The sequence below is a fragment of the Salvelinus alpinus genome, chromosome 22 (assembly GCF_045679555.1).
Source record: "Salvelinus alpinus chromosome 22, SLU_Salpinus.1, whole genome shotgun sequence".
NCBI classification, from domain to species: domain Eukaryota; kingdom Metazoa; phylum Chordata; class Actinopteri; order Salmoniformes; family Salmonidae; genus Salvelinus; species Salvelinus alpinus.
The window spans coordinates 5,392,550-5,407,768 of NC_092107.1; the positions used below are offsets into that span (position 1 = coordinate 5,392,550).

Consider the following 15,219-nt stretch of genomic DNA (forward strand, 5'->3'; position numbering starts at 1 on the left):
CAAAAAACTTGTAAAAAACATCAGAAGTGGGACGTTCCCTTGGCAAATTGATGTATGTTGACAGTCCAACTCTCATTCTCCCACAATACACACTTCAGATTTAATGTCAGATATTTATTTCGTTTTTGTAGCACAAAAGCTTCTCCATTTAAAAACAGTCATCCTTACAAAAATTAAATGTACATACAGTGTTGCTGGAAAATACGTCATTCCACACTATCACCAACAGCATTCATTTAGAATGTCAGAAAACTACATCAGAGTCTGAGAGGTTTGAGTACCGATAAGATATGGTAGAGGGCAGCGGCAGCCATTGTTGTGTGTGTGTGTGTGTTTAACGACATGGTGAGATGGAAGGAGCGTGAGAGCACACACACCATTTCCTTTCAAGGAAACACACACTTCCTCTGTATGTACAGTAACCAACGTACAGGTGCTGGTGCCCCAGTGAACACTCACAGACAGACAGGACAGACAGACAGGCACACACACCACACACACACACTTGGCAGACACATACATAACAATCAACCCCAATGCCCAATTCATGGTCCTGGGGAAGACATGATTGAACTCATAATAAGACTCGTGAGATGAGCTGAGCTGATAATACGTGAGATGAGCTGATAGTTAAGAATATAAAGTCTAATCAATAAATGACTGTTACTATGAGGCAATACATTCAGGGTCAGAATCAACACACAGTGTACTTTACTGCAAAACGTTCCCTATAACTCACACCATGTCCATGACAGAGAATTAGAATTACAGCAACCACAAGGCATGGCAACAACAACAAAAACACACTAGGTAAAATGTTAAACACATGGAAGTCCACCATGGTTGTTAATAGTTAGGATGCCCTCTTGTGGCACAAATGTGTTCCTGCGATTACTAATGATTGCTGTGGTCAAAATACATCTTAAAATCTTTAATAAAATATCGCAATACAAATTTGCTTCAGAGATTCAACAGAGATTTTCCTCTTAATAATGTCCTGCATGGTTATTGTCAATGCAAAGTGTACCGTTGGCCATTTCACCATTCTGAACCTATTCCTGAGAGAAACAGAGGGAGAGAAAGAGAAAGGTACGTAGACCAAGGATGAGGGGGTAGTAAAAAAGAAAGAGGGAAGGCATGAGAGAAGGCTCTTCCTTTCATAGGGCTGCTGTGGAGACCTAACCAGTATGAAACATCCAGTGATAACTGAACAGAATGGAGGACAAGTGTAGTTGGACGGGTGTTGAGGGTTGTCATGGTGATCGTCTGGTTTCTGTCTCCGTGGTGGTCTTGGTGTCATCGATGATTTCCCAGGAAGAAGCAGCCTTGTTTTCATTGGGACTACGGCTGCTGTGGTTGCTGCCGGAGCGAGTCAGGAAGCCAAAGCTAGGAGACAACACAGGTCTAGGATCAGATATACTAACTCACTACCAGAAGAAACTAAAGCTATACACAGGAGAGGAGACCACAACACAGTTCACAGGTCAGAGATATTGTCTTGAAAGACTGAGTTGTTCCGCTTCTTAGTAGTTCCTACACACTACTACAGTGTCTGAGGTTATATACCGCATAGTCTCTTGTGACCAACCGTGATCATTAAACGCTAAGCGTGTATGTGAAACGTGGTTCTGGTCAGGGTTTCTGAGATTACATACAGTACTACATTGAGCAGATATGAGGTAGTCCCTGGTTACACCACCAGGGGGAGTAGTCTATGTTTACATCAATGGCTTTAGAGGCATCAGCAGGTGCTGTGAAAGCTATAGGTTGAAGGTAAACAGCAGAACAGTGAACAAAGAAGAGGCACGTTTTTGTATGTCTGCCTAGAGGTAAACATAGACACTCAACAGTATTATCTTGCTCCCAGACAAATTAAACACCTTTTTTGCACGCATTGAGGACAATACAGTGCCACCGACACGGCCCACTCCCAAAGACTGTGGGCTCTCCTTCTCCGTGGCCGACGTGAGTAAAACATTTAAAATATGTTAACCCTCGCAAGGCCGCAGGCCCAGACGGCATCCCTAGCCGCGTCCTCAGAGTATGCTGGCTGGTGTGTTTACGGACATATTCAATCAATCCCTATCCCAGTCTGCTGTCCCCACACGCTTCAAGAGGGCCACTTTTGTTCCTGTTCCCAAGAAAGCAAAGGTAACTGAACTAAATGACTATCGCCCCATAGCACTCACTTCTGTTTTTTGCTTACCGCCCCAATAGGTCCACAGACGATGCAATCGCCATCACACTGCACAATCCCATCTGGACAAGAGGAATAGCTATGTAAGAATGCTGTTCTTTGACTACAGCTCAGCATTCAACACCATAGTACCCTCCAAACTCATCATTAAGTTGAGACCCTTGGTCTCGACCCCGCCCTGTGCAACTGGGTCCTGGACTTCCTGACGGGCTGCCCCCAGGTAGTGAAGGTAGGAAACAACATCTCCACTCCACTGATCCTCAACACTGGGACCCCACAAGGGTGCGTTCTCAGCCCTCTCCTGTACTCCCTGTTCACCCATGACTGCGTGGCCATGCAAGCGTCCAACTCAATGGTTACCAACAACGACGAGACGGCCTACAGGGAGGAGGTGAGGGCCCTCGGAGTGTGGTGCCAGGAAAATAACCTCTCACTCAATGTCAACAAAACAAAGGAGATGATCGGGGACTTCAGGAAACAGCAAAGGGAGCACCCCCCCCCTCCCCCCATCCACATCGACGGGACCGCAGTGGAGAAGGTGGAAAGTTCCTCTGTGTACATATCACCAACAAACTGAAATGGTCCACGCACACAGACAGCGTGGTGAAGAAGGTGCAACAGCGCCTCTTCAACCTCAGGAGGCTGAAAAAATGTGTATTGTCACTGAAAACCATCACTAACTTTTACAGGTGCACAATTGAGAGCATCCTGTCTGGCTGTATCACCGCCTGGTACGGCAACTGCACTGCCCGCAACCGCAGGACGAGGGTAGTGAGGTCTGCACAACGCTTTACCGGGGGCAAACTACGTGCCCTCCAGGACACCTACAGCACCCGATGTCACAGGAAGGCACAAAAGATCATCAAGGACAATAACCACCGAGCCACTATCTGTTCACCCCGCTATCATCCAGAAGGCGAGGTCAGTACAGGTGCATCAAAGCTGGGACAGAGCGATTGAAAAACAGCTTCTATCTCAAGGTCATCAGATTGTTAAAACAGCCACCACTAGCACAGAGGCGGTTGCCTACCTACAGACTTGATATCTGGCCACTTTAATAAATGGAACACTAGTCACTTTAATAATGTCACTTTAAGAATGATTACATATCTCGCTTTACTCATCTCATATGTATATACTGTATCCTTCACTATCTGTTATTTACTATCTATTGCATCTTAGCCGCTCTGTCACTGCTCACCCATATGTTTTATACTTATATATTCTTATCCCATCCCTTTACTAGATTATGTGTATTAGGTTTTGTTGTGGAATTTGTTAGATATTAGGTTTTGTTGTGGAATTTGTTAGATATTAGGTTTTGTTGTGGAATTGTTCAATATGACCTGTTAGATACTGCTGCACTGGATCTAGAAGCATAAGCATTTCGCTACACTCACAATAACATCTGCTAACCATGTGTATGTGACCAATAAAATGTGATTTGATTTGAGGAGACCAGAGGTAGTTTAACAGACAGACAATATAATCAGGATTCAGGACATAGCAACAAGTTGATGGAATGATTCACGCATGCTGGAGGGCTATGAAAGAAGCCAAACCGGTCTAACCAAACACAGACCTGCCTCAACTTTGCCTAGCCAATCAGTGGCCTTCGAGTAAGGGTTATGGTAGGGCACTGCATATTTAACTGAGGCTCATTGTCATTGCAAATTAGGCTATTGCAGGAATTCTCCAACAGAACGGTCCTGTGTCAGTTTACCAAAGTAACAACATTGTAACAAGCAACTATTCATACCAAATTTCTAGAACTATCTGATTGGGGTTCTATGAATGTTGTAAATATGCTTTAAACATGTTTACATTTCTGTATGCAAATGTGGAAGAAAAAGTATGTTAACCCTTTAGAATTACCTGGATTTCTGCATAAATTTGTCATAAAATGTTATGATCTTCATCTAAGTCACAACAAAAGACAAACACAGTCTGCTTAAACTAATTACACACAAACAATTAGAATTTTTCATGTGCTTATTGAACACACCGTGTAAACATTCACAGTGCAGGTTGGGAAAAGTATGTGAACCCTTGGATTTAATAACTGGTTGACCCTCCTTTGGCAGCATTAACCTCAACCAAACATTTTCTGTAGTTGTGGATCAGACCTGCACAACGGTCAGGGGAATTTTGGACCATTCCTCTTTATAAAACCGTTTCTGTTCCGCAATATTCTTGGGATGTCTGGTGTGAACCGCTCTCTTGAGGTCAGGCCACAGCATCTCAATCGGGTTGAGGTCAGGACTCTGACTGGGCCACTCCAGAAGGCGTATTTTCTTCTGTTCAAACCATTCTGTTGTTGATTTACTTCTGTTTTTTGGGTTGTTGCCCTGTTGCATCACCTAACGTCTGTTGAGCTTCAATTGGCGGACAGATAGCCTTACATTCTCCTGCAAAATGTCTTGATAAAATGAATTCCCAAGTTTTCCGTCGATGATAGCAAGCTGTCCAGGCCCTGAGGCAGCAAAGCAGCCCCAAACCATGATGCTCCCTCCACCATAGTTTACAGTTGGGATGAGGTTTTGATGTTGGTGTACTGTGCCTTTGTTTCTCCACACATAGTGGTGTGTGTTCCTTCCAAACAACACAACTTTAGTTTCATCTGTCCACGGAATATTTTGCCAGTCGCACTGTGGAACATCCAGCTGCTCTTGTGCGAACTTCAGATGTGCAGCAATGTTTTTGTTGGACAGCAGTGGCTTCTTCCATGGTGTCCTCCCATGAACACCATTCTTGTTTAGTGTTTTACGTATTGTAGTCTCGTCAACAGAGATGTTAGCATCTTCCAGAGATTTCTGTAAGTCTTTAGCTGACACTCTAGGATTCTTCTTAACCTCATTGAGCATTCTGCGCTGTGCTTTTGCAGTCATCTTTGCAGGACGGCCACTCCTAGAGAGAGTAGCAACAGTGCTGAAATGTATCCATTTATAGACAATTTGTCTTTCCGTGGAATTACTTTTATTGATACTTGTGTAACCCTTTCCAGCTTTATGCAAGGCAACAATTCTTAATCTTAGGTCTTCTGAGATCTCTTTTGTTCCGAGGCATAGTTCTTCTCAGGCAATGCTTCTTGTGAATAGCAAACTCAAATTTTGTGAGTGCTTTTCATAGGGCTAGGCAGCTCTAACCAACATCTCCAATCTCATCTCATTGATTGGACTCCAGGTTAGTTGATTCCTGACTCCAATTAGCTTTTGGAGAAGTCAATAGCCTACACTGTGAATGTTTAAATTATGTATTCAATATAGACAAGAAAAATACAATAATTTGTGTTATTAGTTTAAGAACACTGTGTTTGTCTGTTGTTGTGACTTAGATGAAGATCAGATCAAATTCTATGTCAAATTTATGCAGAAACCCAGGTAATTCCAAAAGGTTCATATACTTTTTCTTGCCACTGTCTGTTAATAGATGTGTTGTTTAAATGAGTAAAAACAGGTCAGTAGTACTTACAGGTTCCTGATGCGAGACTCTTGTGGTTTGCTGTCAGTGCTATCTGTCTCGGTTTCTGTCTCTGCTCTCCTCTCAAACAGGGGGCCTTTCTCGTCATCACTGTTCAAGGAAATCACATCCACAAAGTTAGCACTGTGTGCGTGTGTGTGTGTGTGTACGCACATGTGTGTGTGTGTGTGTGTACCCGTGTGTGTGAGTCAGTGTCACCTGCTGCATTCGTCCTCTGGCATGCCCAGCATCTTGGCCTTGATGACAGTTTTCTGTTTCTTTATGGCAGAACGTACAGCGTCCAGCAAGAATCCTGGACATCGCTCATCATTCAGGATCTCCCTGTGTGGATGACACATATGACACACACGTCAGTACATACACACACAAGTATAAAACTAAACAAACACAAACAAACATGTAAACACATACACACACTCATAACGCCCCCACCCTCCTACACACACACAAACAAACACCCTATAGTACCTACCTCTGGTAGAAGGAGAGTTCCTCCTGCACCAGGAACAGGTTGGCTTTGAGCTCGTTCCTCTCTGTCAGCATCTCTCTGACCTCCTGTTTGGTGAAACAGGGTCTGTTGGGGTCCTTAAGGTCTATCACCAGCTTGCCTGTCAGGTCCACTTCTGTCCTACATGGACTGGCCTGTTGGGGTGGAGGAAACACAGCTGGACTATCACAATTGTGTTAATGTAATGACAGTTGTGTTTAAGGGAAACAAAATGTTGTTGTTCACCTGGTATAAGAAATTTTGTGAACTTCAGTCTATGAAATTGTCTAAAAGCAATAGCAAAAGCTAAATACCCATCAAAATGACGAGATTTGACGTGTGTGACTATTACAAAGTAAAAAGACACATTTCTTGTAGTGAGATTTCTTAGTCACATTATACTGTATGTGGACAATACATACATGTACATCTTGTGCCAAAGGTGTATCTGTTTTCCTCTCACAACAATGAATTAACTCCTTTGTCAGAGAGAGAAGTCACAGATATGACCTTAGTTTCTCTTATCTTAGTCACAACAAATATCTCAAAATGGCTACAGTTTATTTTACAGGGAGAAGAGTTTAAATAAAACAAAGGCCAAGTGTAAGACTTGGCAGAGAGAGGACAGTGACAAATGTTTAAAGATTACAGTTCAGCTCCAAAATAAACTGAGGGAGAGGGCAGGACACTAAAAGTTCTCTAGAGAAATGATGACAAGGTGTAACAAACAAGTCAGTAAAGTGAGTCAGAATACACCACTCTGGATGACTAATGTTTATGTAGTATTACTGGGTACTTTGGATCCTGGATATGATTGACAGAAACAGCATTTCAGCTGTGTGTACAGTATATTAGACAATACACCAAGGGTATGACTCAAAAAGACATGTTTACTGTTCTATTTATGTTGATAACCAGTTTATAATAACAATAAGGCACCTTAAGGGTTTGAGGTATATGGCCAACGTACCACACCCCCTCGGGTCTTTTTGCTTAGATATAATATGAAGGTCCAAGGCCAATTCAAAAATGGAAATGAATGTTTACCTTTTCAACAAGGGACAAAAAGACACACTTCTTACCATGCCAGCAGCAGCGTTGGCCTTTTCCAGCTGGGTGGTGAGGCGTTCTATCTCTTTCTGTTTCTCTCTGAGGTCTGCCTCCATGTCAGCCTTCCTCTCCACAGCATTCTTCACCTGGGCCGTGATGATGCTCTGCTTGTGTCTCAGCTCCCCATTCATCTTCATGAAGCGCTCCAACTGCTCCTGCAGCTGTACACACACACACGTATGAAACAACACTAACATTACTTACGTACACACTCAGGACGATGATATGCTAGATATCATAGTGGGCCTTGGTGGGGGTGCAGGGACTCATTGGGAGTAAGGGTGACCATATTACACAAACACAGGGGGACAATACTGGTTACTCCCATTAACACAAAAACATGTTCAAGCATAATTTTGAGCAAACTTAATTTAGGAGGCCCATATCTTTAGGTCAGATGAAAAGCCTAGAAACATCAACAAACTTGAGCTGGAGTTTAAAACCATTACTGTGTGACAGAGGGAGCTGCTGTGAATAGGGAGGTGGAGTCATTGCCCAGACTTGTCTCCAAGGTGTAGGTGATGCTCAGCACAAAACAATAACCATAACTATTACGCCTGTACTGTTTTAATTTCAAGTTTTATTAGTCGCATGTACGGAATGGTATACCCCGTCACATGGTATACCCCGTCACATGGTATACCATGTCAAATGAAATGCTTACTTGCCGATTCATTCTCAACAATAAGAAATAACATAAGATAAGACTATGCACATAAAGTAAATGGCTCAGTAGAATAGAATAAAATGTTTAGCTTAAGTATAATACAATTTATAGTCCAATATTTGCATGTGTTTTGGGGAAGGGGGATTGGGGGGCAAGCGTTTAAATTATGCAGTACTTAGCAATCATAATAGGAGTCTGGTAGTAGCAGTTGTGATGTGTGTGTAACAAGAATGTACACTGAGTGTACAAAACATGAATAACACCTGCTCTTTCCATGACATAGACTGACCAGGTGAATCCAGGTGAAAGCTTTGATCCCTTATTGATGTCACTTAAATCCACTTCAATCAGTGTAGATGAAGGGGAGGAGACAGGTTAGCAAAATACTTTTAAGCCTTTAGACAATTTAGACATGGATTGTGTATGTGTGCCATTCAGAGGGTGAATGGGAAAGACAAAAGATTGAAGTGCCTTTGAACAGGGTATGGTAGTAGGTGCCAGGCGCACCAGTTTGAGTGTGTCAAGAACTGCAACGCTGCTGGGCTTTTCATGCAGAACCGTTTTGTGTATCAAGAATGGTCCACCACCCAATGGACATCCAGCCAACTTGACACAACTGTGGGAAGCATTGGAGTCAACATGGGCCAGTAACCCTGTGGAGCGGTTTTGACCTTGTAGAGTCCATGCTTGACGAATTGAGGCTGTTCTGAGGGCAAAAGGGGGTGCAACTCAATATCAGAAAGGTGTTCCTAATGTTTTGTACACTCAGTGTATATATATATATATGTGTGTGTGTGTGTGTGTGTGTGTGTGTGTGTGTGTGTGTGTGTGTGTGTGTGTGTGTGTGTGTGTGTGTGTGTGTGTGTGTGTGTGTGTGTGTATAAGCTGAAGCGTGTCTGGGTCACTGCTGAGAGACAGACTTCCTATCGGCTGTTTATGACACCTCCCCACTCATGACTGGCTATTGGCTGACCTTCAGAGTATTGATACAATCACTGTGCCCAGGCATGTGTGTGTGCGTGTGTAAACTGAAGCGTGTATGGCTACACTTGCATTCAGATGGACTGTACATGTAGTCTTTTTGTCCTTACCGCCTCCACCTCTTTAGACATGCTGGCTATCTGCTGTACTTTGGCCCTCAGCTCATCTCTCTGCTTGTCAACCACTTCCTTCAGTTTAAGCATAACCTCCCGCTCCTGCCGTTGGACTGGAAAACAGGACCACAACAATGCAATATCATCACTGTGGGTGTTCAATGGTCAACAGACAAAGCAGAGAGAACATCATTAGGGCACACATTTTTTTAAATATAAATTAAGTCAACGGAGTCTGGGAAGTCCCTCCTTGTTTCAGTCTGTTTTCTTCCGTTTGGTGCCTAATGAACATGACCCAGTAGCTCATCAACCATCAACAGTCGGCCGAGACTACGTCCCCAGCCAAATCTGCTCAGTGGAGTGTATCTGAAGGTCTGAGGTTAAACAGTAAAGACACTTAAGGATTATCCTTCAGCACACGGTCATCTTTAAGCTGTCTGGTTTATACCTGTTGATTCAGACAGACTACTCTGGACGTCTAATAACTGATACATAACTTATGGTGGAGCTATGGCATGGATATTGGAGACACTAACATTCCTAGGCTAAACTGGTGCAATAACACTTAACAGCAAGCAGCTAACATGGGCCTCCTTGTTAGAAAACTGTTTTCAGTGTGTAGTATGACCGGGGTTTTCAAACTGGGGTCCGTGGAGGTACTGCAGTGTAATTTAATTTTTTATTTAAAAAAAAAATCAAAAATATTTTGGGGGAATTGTTTTATGTGATAAATTCTTATTTTATAAATATCACTACAACAGAATATCATCGTGGATACCATTTCTATGTCTCAGCATCCAGTATGAAGGAATTTAAAGATGCTAACTAGCGTTAGCGCAATGACTAGAAGTCTACAGCAACAGTTAGCATGCTAGCTGTTCCTGTTCATTCAACTCTGGGGAAGTAGATAAATGGCTAGCCAAAATCTCGAACTATCCATTTAATATGGTGGAAATTACAGTCATTGGAGCAAATTAAAGAGTTTTTCTGTATAGAAAATTCTTAAGTGGGCCATCTAAGTGTTAATTTCTTTGATGGAAAAGTGTCAGCTTCAAAAAAATGACCAAAACCAAATAGCATGCTGAAAATATATTGAAGTATAATTATTTGTAAAAATAACATATGCTAACATATGATGGGGGTCCCTGGGTCGCCAGTTTGCCTGGGCGGGGGTCCCTGGGTCGCCAGTTTGCCTGGGCGGGGGTCCCTGGGTCGCCAGTTTGCCTGGGCGGGGGTCCCTGGGTCGCCAGTTTGCCTGGGCGTGGGTCCCTGGGCAAGAAAAGTTTGAAAACCCCTGTAGTATGGTATCATATAATCTAATTGAGTTAAATGTAATTATGAGCACAATTAGATTATTCTTCTAGTCCTGAGAAAATGAAGAAAGTTAAATATACATTTTAGTGGCTGGAGTAGATCCAATTATTGTGATGTTTCTTGACACAAATATGGTCTTCTCCTTCAGGGAAAAATGTATCTGATTTAGGTCCCCCACAGCTGAACAGACACTTCCTTGAAAACTAGTGAAAAAATACCACAAGACTTGCATACATTGCATTAACAGTTTACATTACGTTGAAGTAAAGAGGTACAGTATACAAGCCATAATGGACATTATCAGTAGACAGACTTAACTAAACTTTCAACTGCCCTTGAAAATTGCTCATATGCAATGAGTAAATCAAGGATAAGAGCATCTAATTTGTTGAATGATATTAGGGTTGGTGCTCTTAGAAGCTTCTATAGCACAGTGTGAGTATAGAGTACTAGGCAGAGACCAGATGAATAATGAATATCTTACAAATACTTCAGAATGCTTAATAAGTTAGTGTAATAATACAAATTATATGCGTCTATCGTATAATATTAGTTTATATGTATCTATTCTGCTTTGTTCTTATTTCAGTCTTTACATAACAAATGTCACATTTACAGTCACACATTCACTTCCCAAATAAACAAACACCGGAATTCCTCAGTCAGCAATGTTTTCCCCTGTGACTACCACCAGAAGTAAATACTCTGCGTCAGCAACACAGTAACTCCATTCTCGTAACAAGATAACTTTGGGGTACTTTACCTGCTGTGGTGTATAGTATGTTTGCAAATACGCGTGTGAGAAGGGGATTGTTTCTAAGAGGTGTGTGATATATTATGTGCAATATATTATGTGCAACAGAAAGGGTAAGTACCATGCCCCGACCATCCTGAGCATGGTTGACCCTAAAGCAGGTGTTTAAACTAACCTTCCTGAGCATGGTTGACCCTAAGCAGATGTTTAAACGAACCATCCTGAGCATGGTTGACCCTAAAGCAGATGTTTAAACTAACCTTCCTGAGCATGGTTGACCATAAAGGAGATGTTTAAACTAACCTTCCTGAGCATGGTTGACCCTAAAGCAGATGTTTAAACTAACCATCCTGAGCATGGTTGACCCTAAGCAGATGTTTAAACTAACCTTCCTGAGCATGGTTGACCCTAAGCAGATGTTTAAACTAACCTTCCTGAGCATGGTTGACCCTAAAGCAGATGTTAAAACTAACCTTCCTGAGCATGGTTGACCCTAAGCAGATGTTTAAACTAACCTTCCTGAGCATGGTTGACCCTAAAGCAGATGTTTAAACTAACCTTCCTGAGCATGGTTGACCCTAAGCAGATGTTTAAACTAACCTTCCTGAGCATGGTTGACCCTAAAGGAGATGTTTAAACTAACCTTCCTGAGCATGGTTGACCCTAAAGGAGATGTTTAAACTAACCTTCCTGAGCATGGTTGACCCTAAGCAGATGTTTAAACTAACCTTCCTGAGCATGGTTGACCCTAAAGGAGATGTTTAAACTAACCTTCCTGAGCATGGTTGACCCTAAAGCAGATGTTTAAACTAATCTTCCTGAGCATGGTTGACCCTAAGCAGATGTTTAAACTAACCTTCCTGAGCATGGTTGACCCTAAAGCAGATGTTTAAACTAATCTTCCTGAGCATGGTTGACCCTAAGCAGATGTTTAAACTAACCTTCCTGAGCATGGTTGACCCTAAAGGAGATGTTTAAACTAACCTTCCTGAGCATGGTTGACCCTAAGCAGATGTTTAAACTAATCTTCCTGAGCATGGTTGACCCTAAGCAGATGTTTAAACTAACCTTCCTGAGCATGGTTGACCCTAAGCAGATGTTTAAACTAATCTTCCTGAGCATGGCTGACCCTAAGCAGATGTTTAAACTAACCTTCCTGAGCATGGTTGACCCTCAGCCGGCTGTGTCCCTATGGCTGTTCTATAACAACCAACCTCTATAGGTATCGTTGCCCTTAAGGCAGCTGTTTAAACCAATCATGTGTGTGCACGTGTGTTCAAGTGTTTTAAACCAACCTTCCTGGGCATGGTTGCCCCTCAGGCAGCTCTGTAACTCTTGATTCTCCGTCTGTAGATGTAACACCTGGGCCTGCAGCTCCTCGCACCTGCTCCTCTGCTTCTCTGCCTCCTCCTGCTGCTGCACCTCCTGTTGGGGGACGAGGAGAAGCTGTCACTGACTCTGGGTTAGGAGGAGACACACAGCATACCCACCATAGAAATAGAATGGCATTCTAGTCATTCTATTTCTATGGTACCCATAACCATTGACTTCTAGTGAACTCATTGCCCACAGCCAGTTGCCCACAGCCAGCGAGTCTACAGGTACTTAGTGGTGGGGAAGAATAGCCTCCTAACTAAATCAAAGATATTGATAGCTACTGGGTGCTAGCTGAAGAATGTTCCAAGTGAAAGAGAAAAACAAGCGTGCCTATGACGCCTGTGTTTTTAACTTCAATTTCAGTGTTATGGTGACTACCAATATAACAACAAGATACCAACAAGACCAATAACACACAGTGTAGTCAGGTGTGAGACTGAAGCAATATGTTGGGATGAGCAGGGCTCATGGTGTGTGAAAGAATGTGTGTGGTGCATAGAGATGTGGTGTAGTGAAAGTTGTAGGAGATAAATGGGCCAAGCGAAAGTACAAACATACTGTTTCTTCTTAAATCAAATCTATGATCGTTGAGATCACAGACAAGATAAGTGATTTCCCAAATTCTACTGCGATATAGCCTGGGCTATTTTATATTATAATATCAGTTTCTCCAGAGATAAATCAGATCAAGCCCGAACTTGCGATGTTATTATAGTTGCAAACAGGCCAATTCTACATAGTTTACTGGAGAAAACGTGGTAATTAACTACAACGACCATCATCCGTTGCATCGGAATCGCTTGATTGTTTTATTCAGCGTTGTTACATCATTCAACCCAGGTAATGCATGGTGCATTTAATTTATTTAAAACAAATCGAAACCCATGATAAATGTTTTAAAATCGAACCGACGTCAAAAAGCACTAATCGCTCAGCACTACTAAATAGGCTAATATACCTTTCACATACAGTGGCAAATGTGGCGACCTGTCAAGAAAAACACACGAGGGACATCATAACGACACTGGCACGAGCGTCCATTCTGAACACACATTTCCATGATGTTACATAACAAAAACGACATATAGGCTACATTTCGCTTAGGCTACTAATAACACTAAAATGTAGCCTTCTCTATGTGGGGGAATAGTTGCCAGTGGTAGGTATACACTCTACACAATGTGTCACACAGATAACAAATATATTTTGAGCTGCCACTTGCCCCTGAATGGGCATGATGAATAACGTGGCATGCTGATGTGCAGCGAGTAGCAATACTTGTTAAATCGTAGCCTAGCCGTAAAAACAATTCAATTGCTACAATGTAGAAAAAAAAACAAATCACATATCTTCAGTGTTGTTACAATCCGCTAACTGACACGATACGTCACTGGAGGGTTTATCGGACCCCATGTTACTAACGTTACCACGTTGTTATTACCATCGACTCACCCGCTGTATTTCATTCTTTCTGCTTTCGTCGTATTCTTTCACAGATCTCGTCTTCTTCTGTTTCTGTACATGTAGCGTTTCAAATGCTTTGAGTAATTCTTCTTCTTTTGACTTGTGTGCATTGTTCCGCGAGGCGAAGCTCTCCAAAAGCTCTAGAACTTTGACTATTTGAGGCAGCAGTACTGTGGCGCTCTCTTTACCGTAGCTGTCAATAAGTTTTTCCAATTCCGAGCCAATCAATTTAGCCATTTCGTATACATCATCCACAGTTAATGCTGAACATGTCCTTTCAAAACACCACCCTGTCTTCTTGACGTCTTGCTTTTGATCGTTAATATCGCAATCATTCTCCATGTTTGCACCAGTGTGCATGCACGTTAATATCGAAACTCAGAAATAAAATTAAAATGTCGTTCTCAGCGTTACAAGACAGTTCCCCAGCGATACAGTCGAAACACAACTAAAGCGAAAGTGTTCTCACAATAAACAGGTGTCTTATCTATATCGCGATATGCTGCTGCATCTAAAATGTATGCATTATTCGTCACCCTATGCACGAAGTTGACTCTTTCTTTCGTTGCATGCTTGATCATCCAGACAATTATAAACTCGTTCTAATTTGAACCTCATTTGAGCATACGTCACACATTTTGCTTGCCCCTAGTCTAGAGCATTAATTTGAGGCCCGATTCAAATTAAAGAACAAGAGTTCCTCGTCGAGTAGTCTTGAAAAGACAGCGCAGTGTACTGTCGACTGGACGCCCACATTTCAGCCCTATCTCTTTGCTCGGCTTGTTTACCATTCAAGAACCCTCCTACTTTCCTGACCAGCGTAATAGGAGTGAGTTTATCTTAGACCCACATAGCATAGCGTACTGTAAAACTGGTATGATAGGTCGAACGTACAGTAAAACAGTCCAAGCATACAAATTGGATTTCATCTGAAGGCATGGGAAACGATCGACGATGCTGTACTGTTGTTTAACAGTCGGCATACAGTACCAGTCAAAAGTTGACACACCTACTCATTCCAGGGTTTTTCTTTATTTTTACTATTTTCTACATTGTAGAATAATATTGAATACATCAAAACTATGAAATAGGTTGGTGTGTCCAAACTTTGACTGGTACTGTATGTAACAAACGGAATAAATCAAATGCAATCGAAGGACACAATCTACCCACATTTGCTTCATTGACATGACAATCAGTTTGCCAAGCAGGGTAAAAGAGTGCTTTCTTAGTCATCTTCATCATTGATGAGGCAAAATACGTATATCCGTCTTT

At 42.2% G+C, this 15,219-nt stretch overlaps 1 protein-coding gene across 1 annotated transcript; it reads right to left on the bottom strand.

Annotated features, from left to right (window-relative positions):
• Positions 1–99: 99 nt before the first annotated feature.
• On the bottom strand, positions 100–14,712 carry LOC139548858 (RILP-like protein 1). Its single transcript, XM_071358754.1, has 8 exons — positions 13,933–14,712; positions 12,399–12,528; positions 9,033–9,148; positions 7,247–7,435; positions 6,150–6,319; positions 5,876–5,998; positions 5,669–5,767; positions 100–1,386 (listed from the first exon to the last, which is right to left on the bottom strand). The coding sequence occupies exons 1-8, from the start codon at positions 14,302–14,304 to the stop codon at positions 1,254–1,256; spliced, it is 1,332 nt and encodes a 443-aa protein (XP_071214855.1). The 5' UTR covers positions 14,305–14,712; the 3' UTR covers positions 100–1,253.
• Positions 14,713–15,219: the final 507 nt, after the last annotated feature.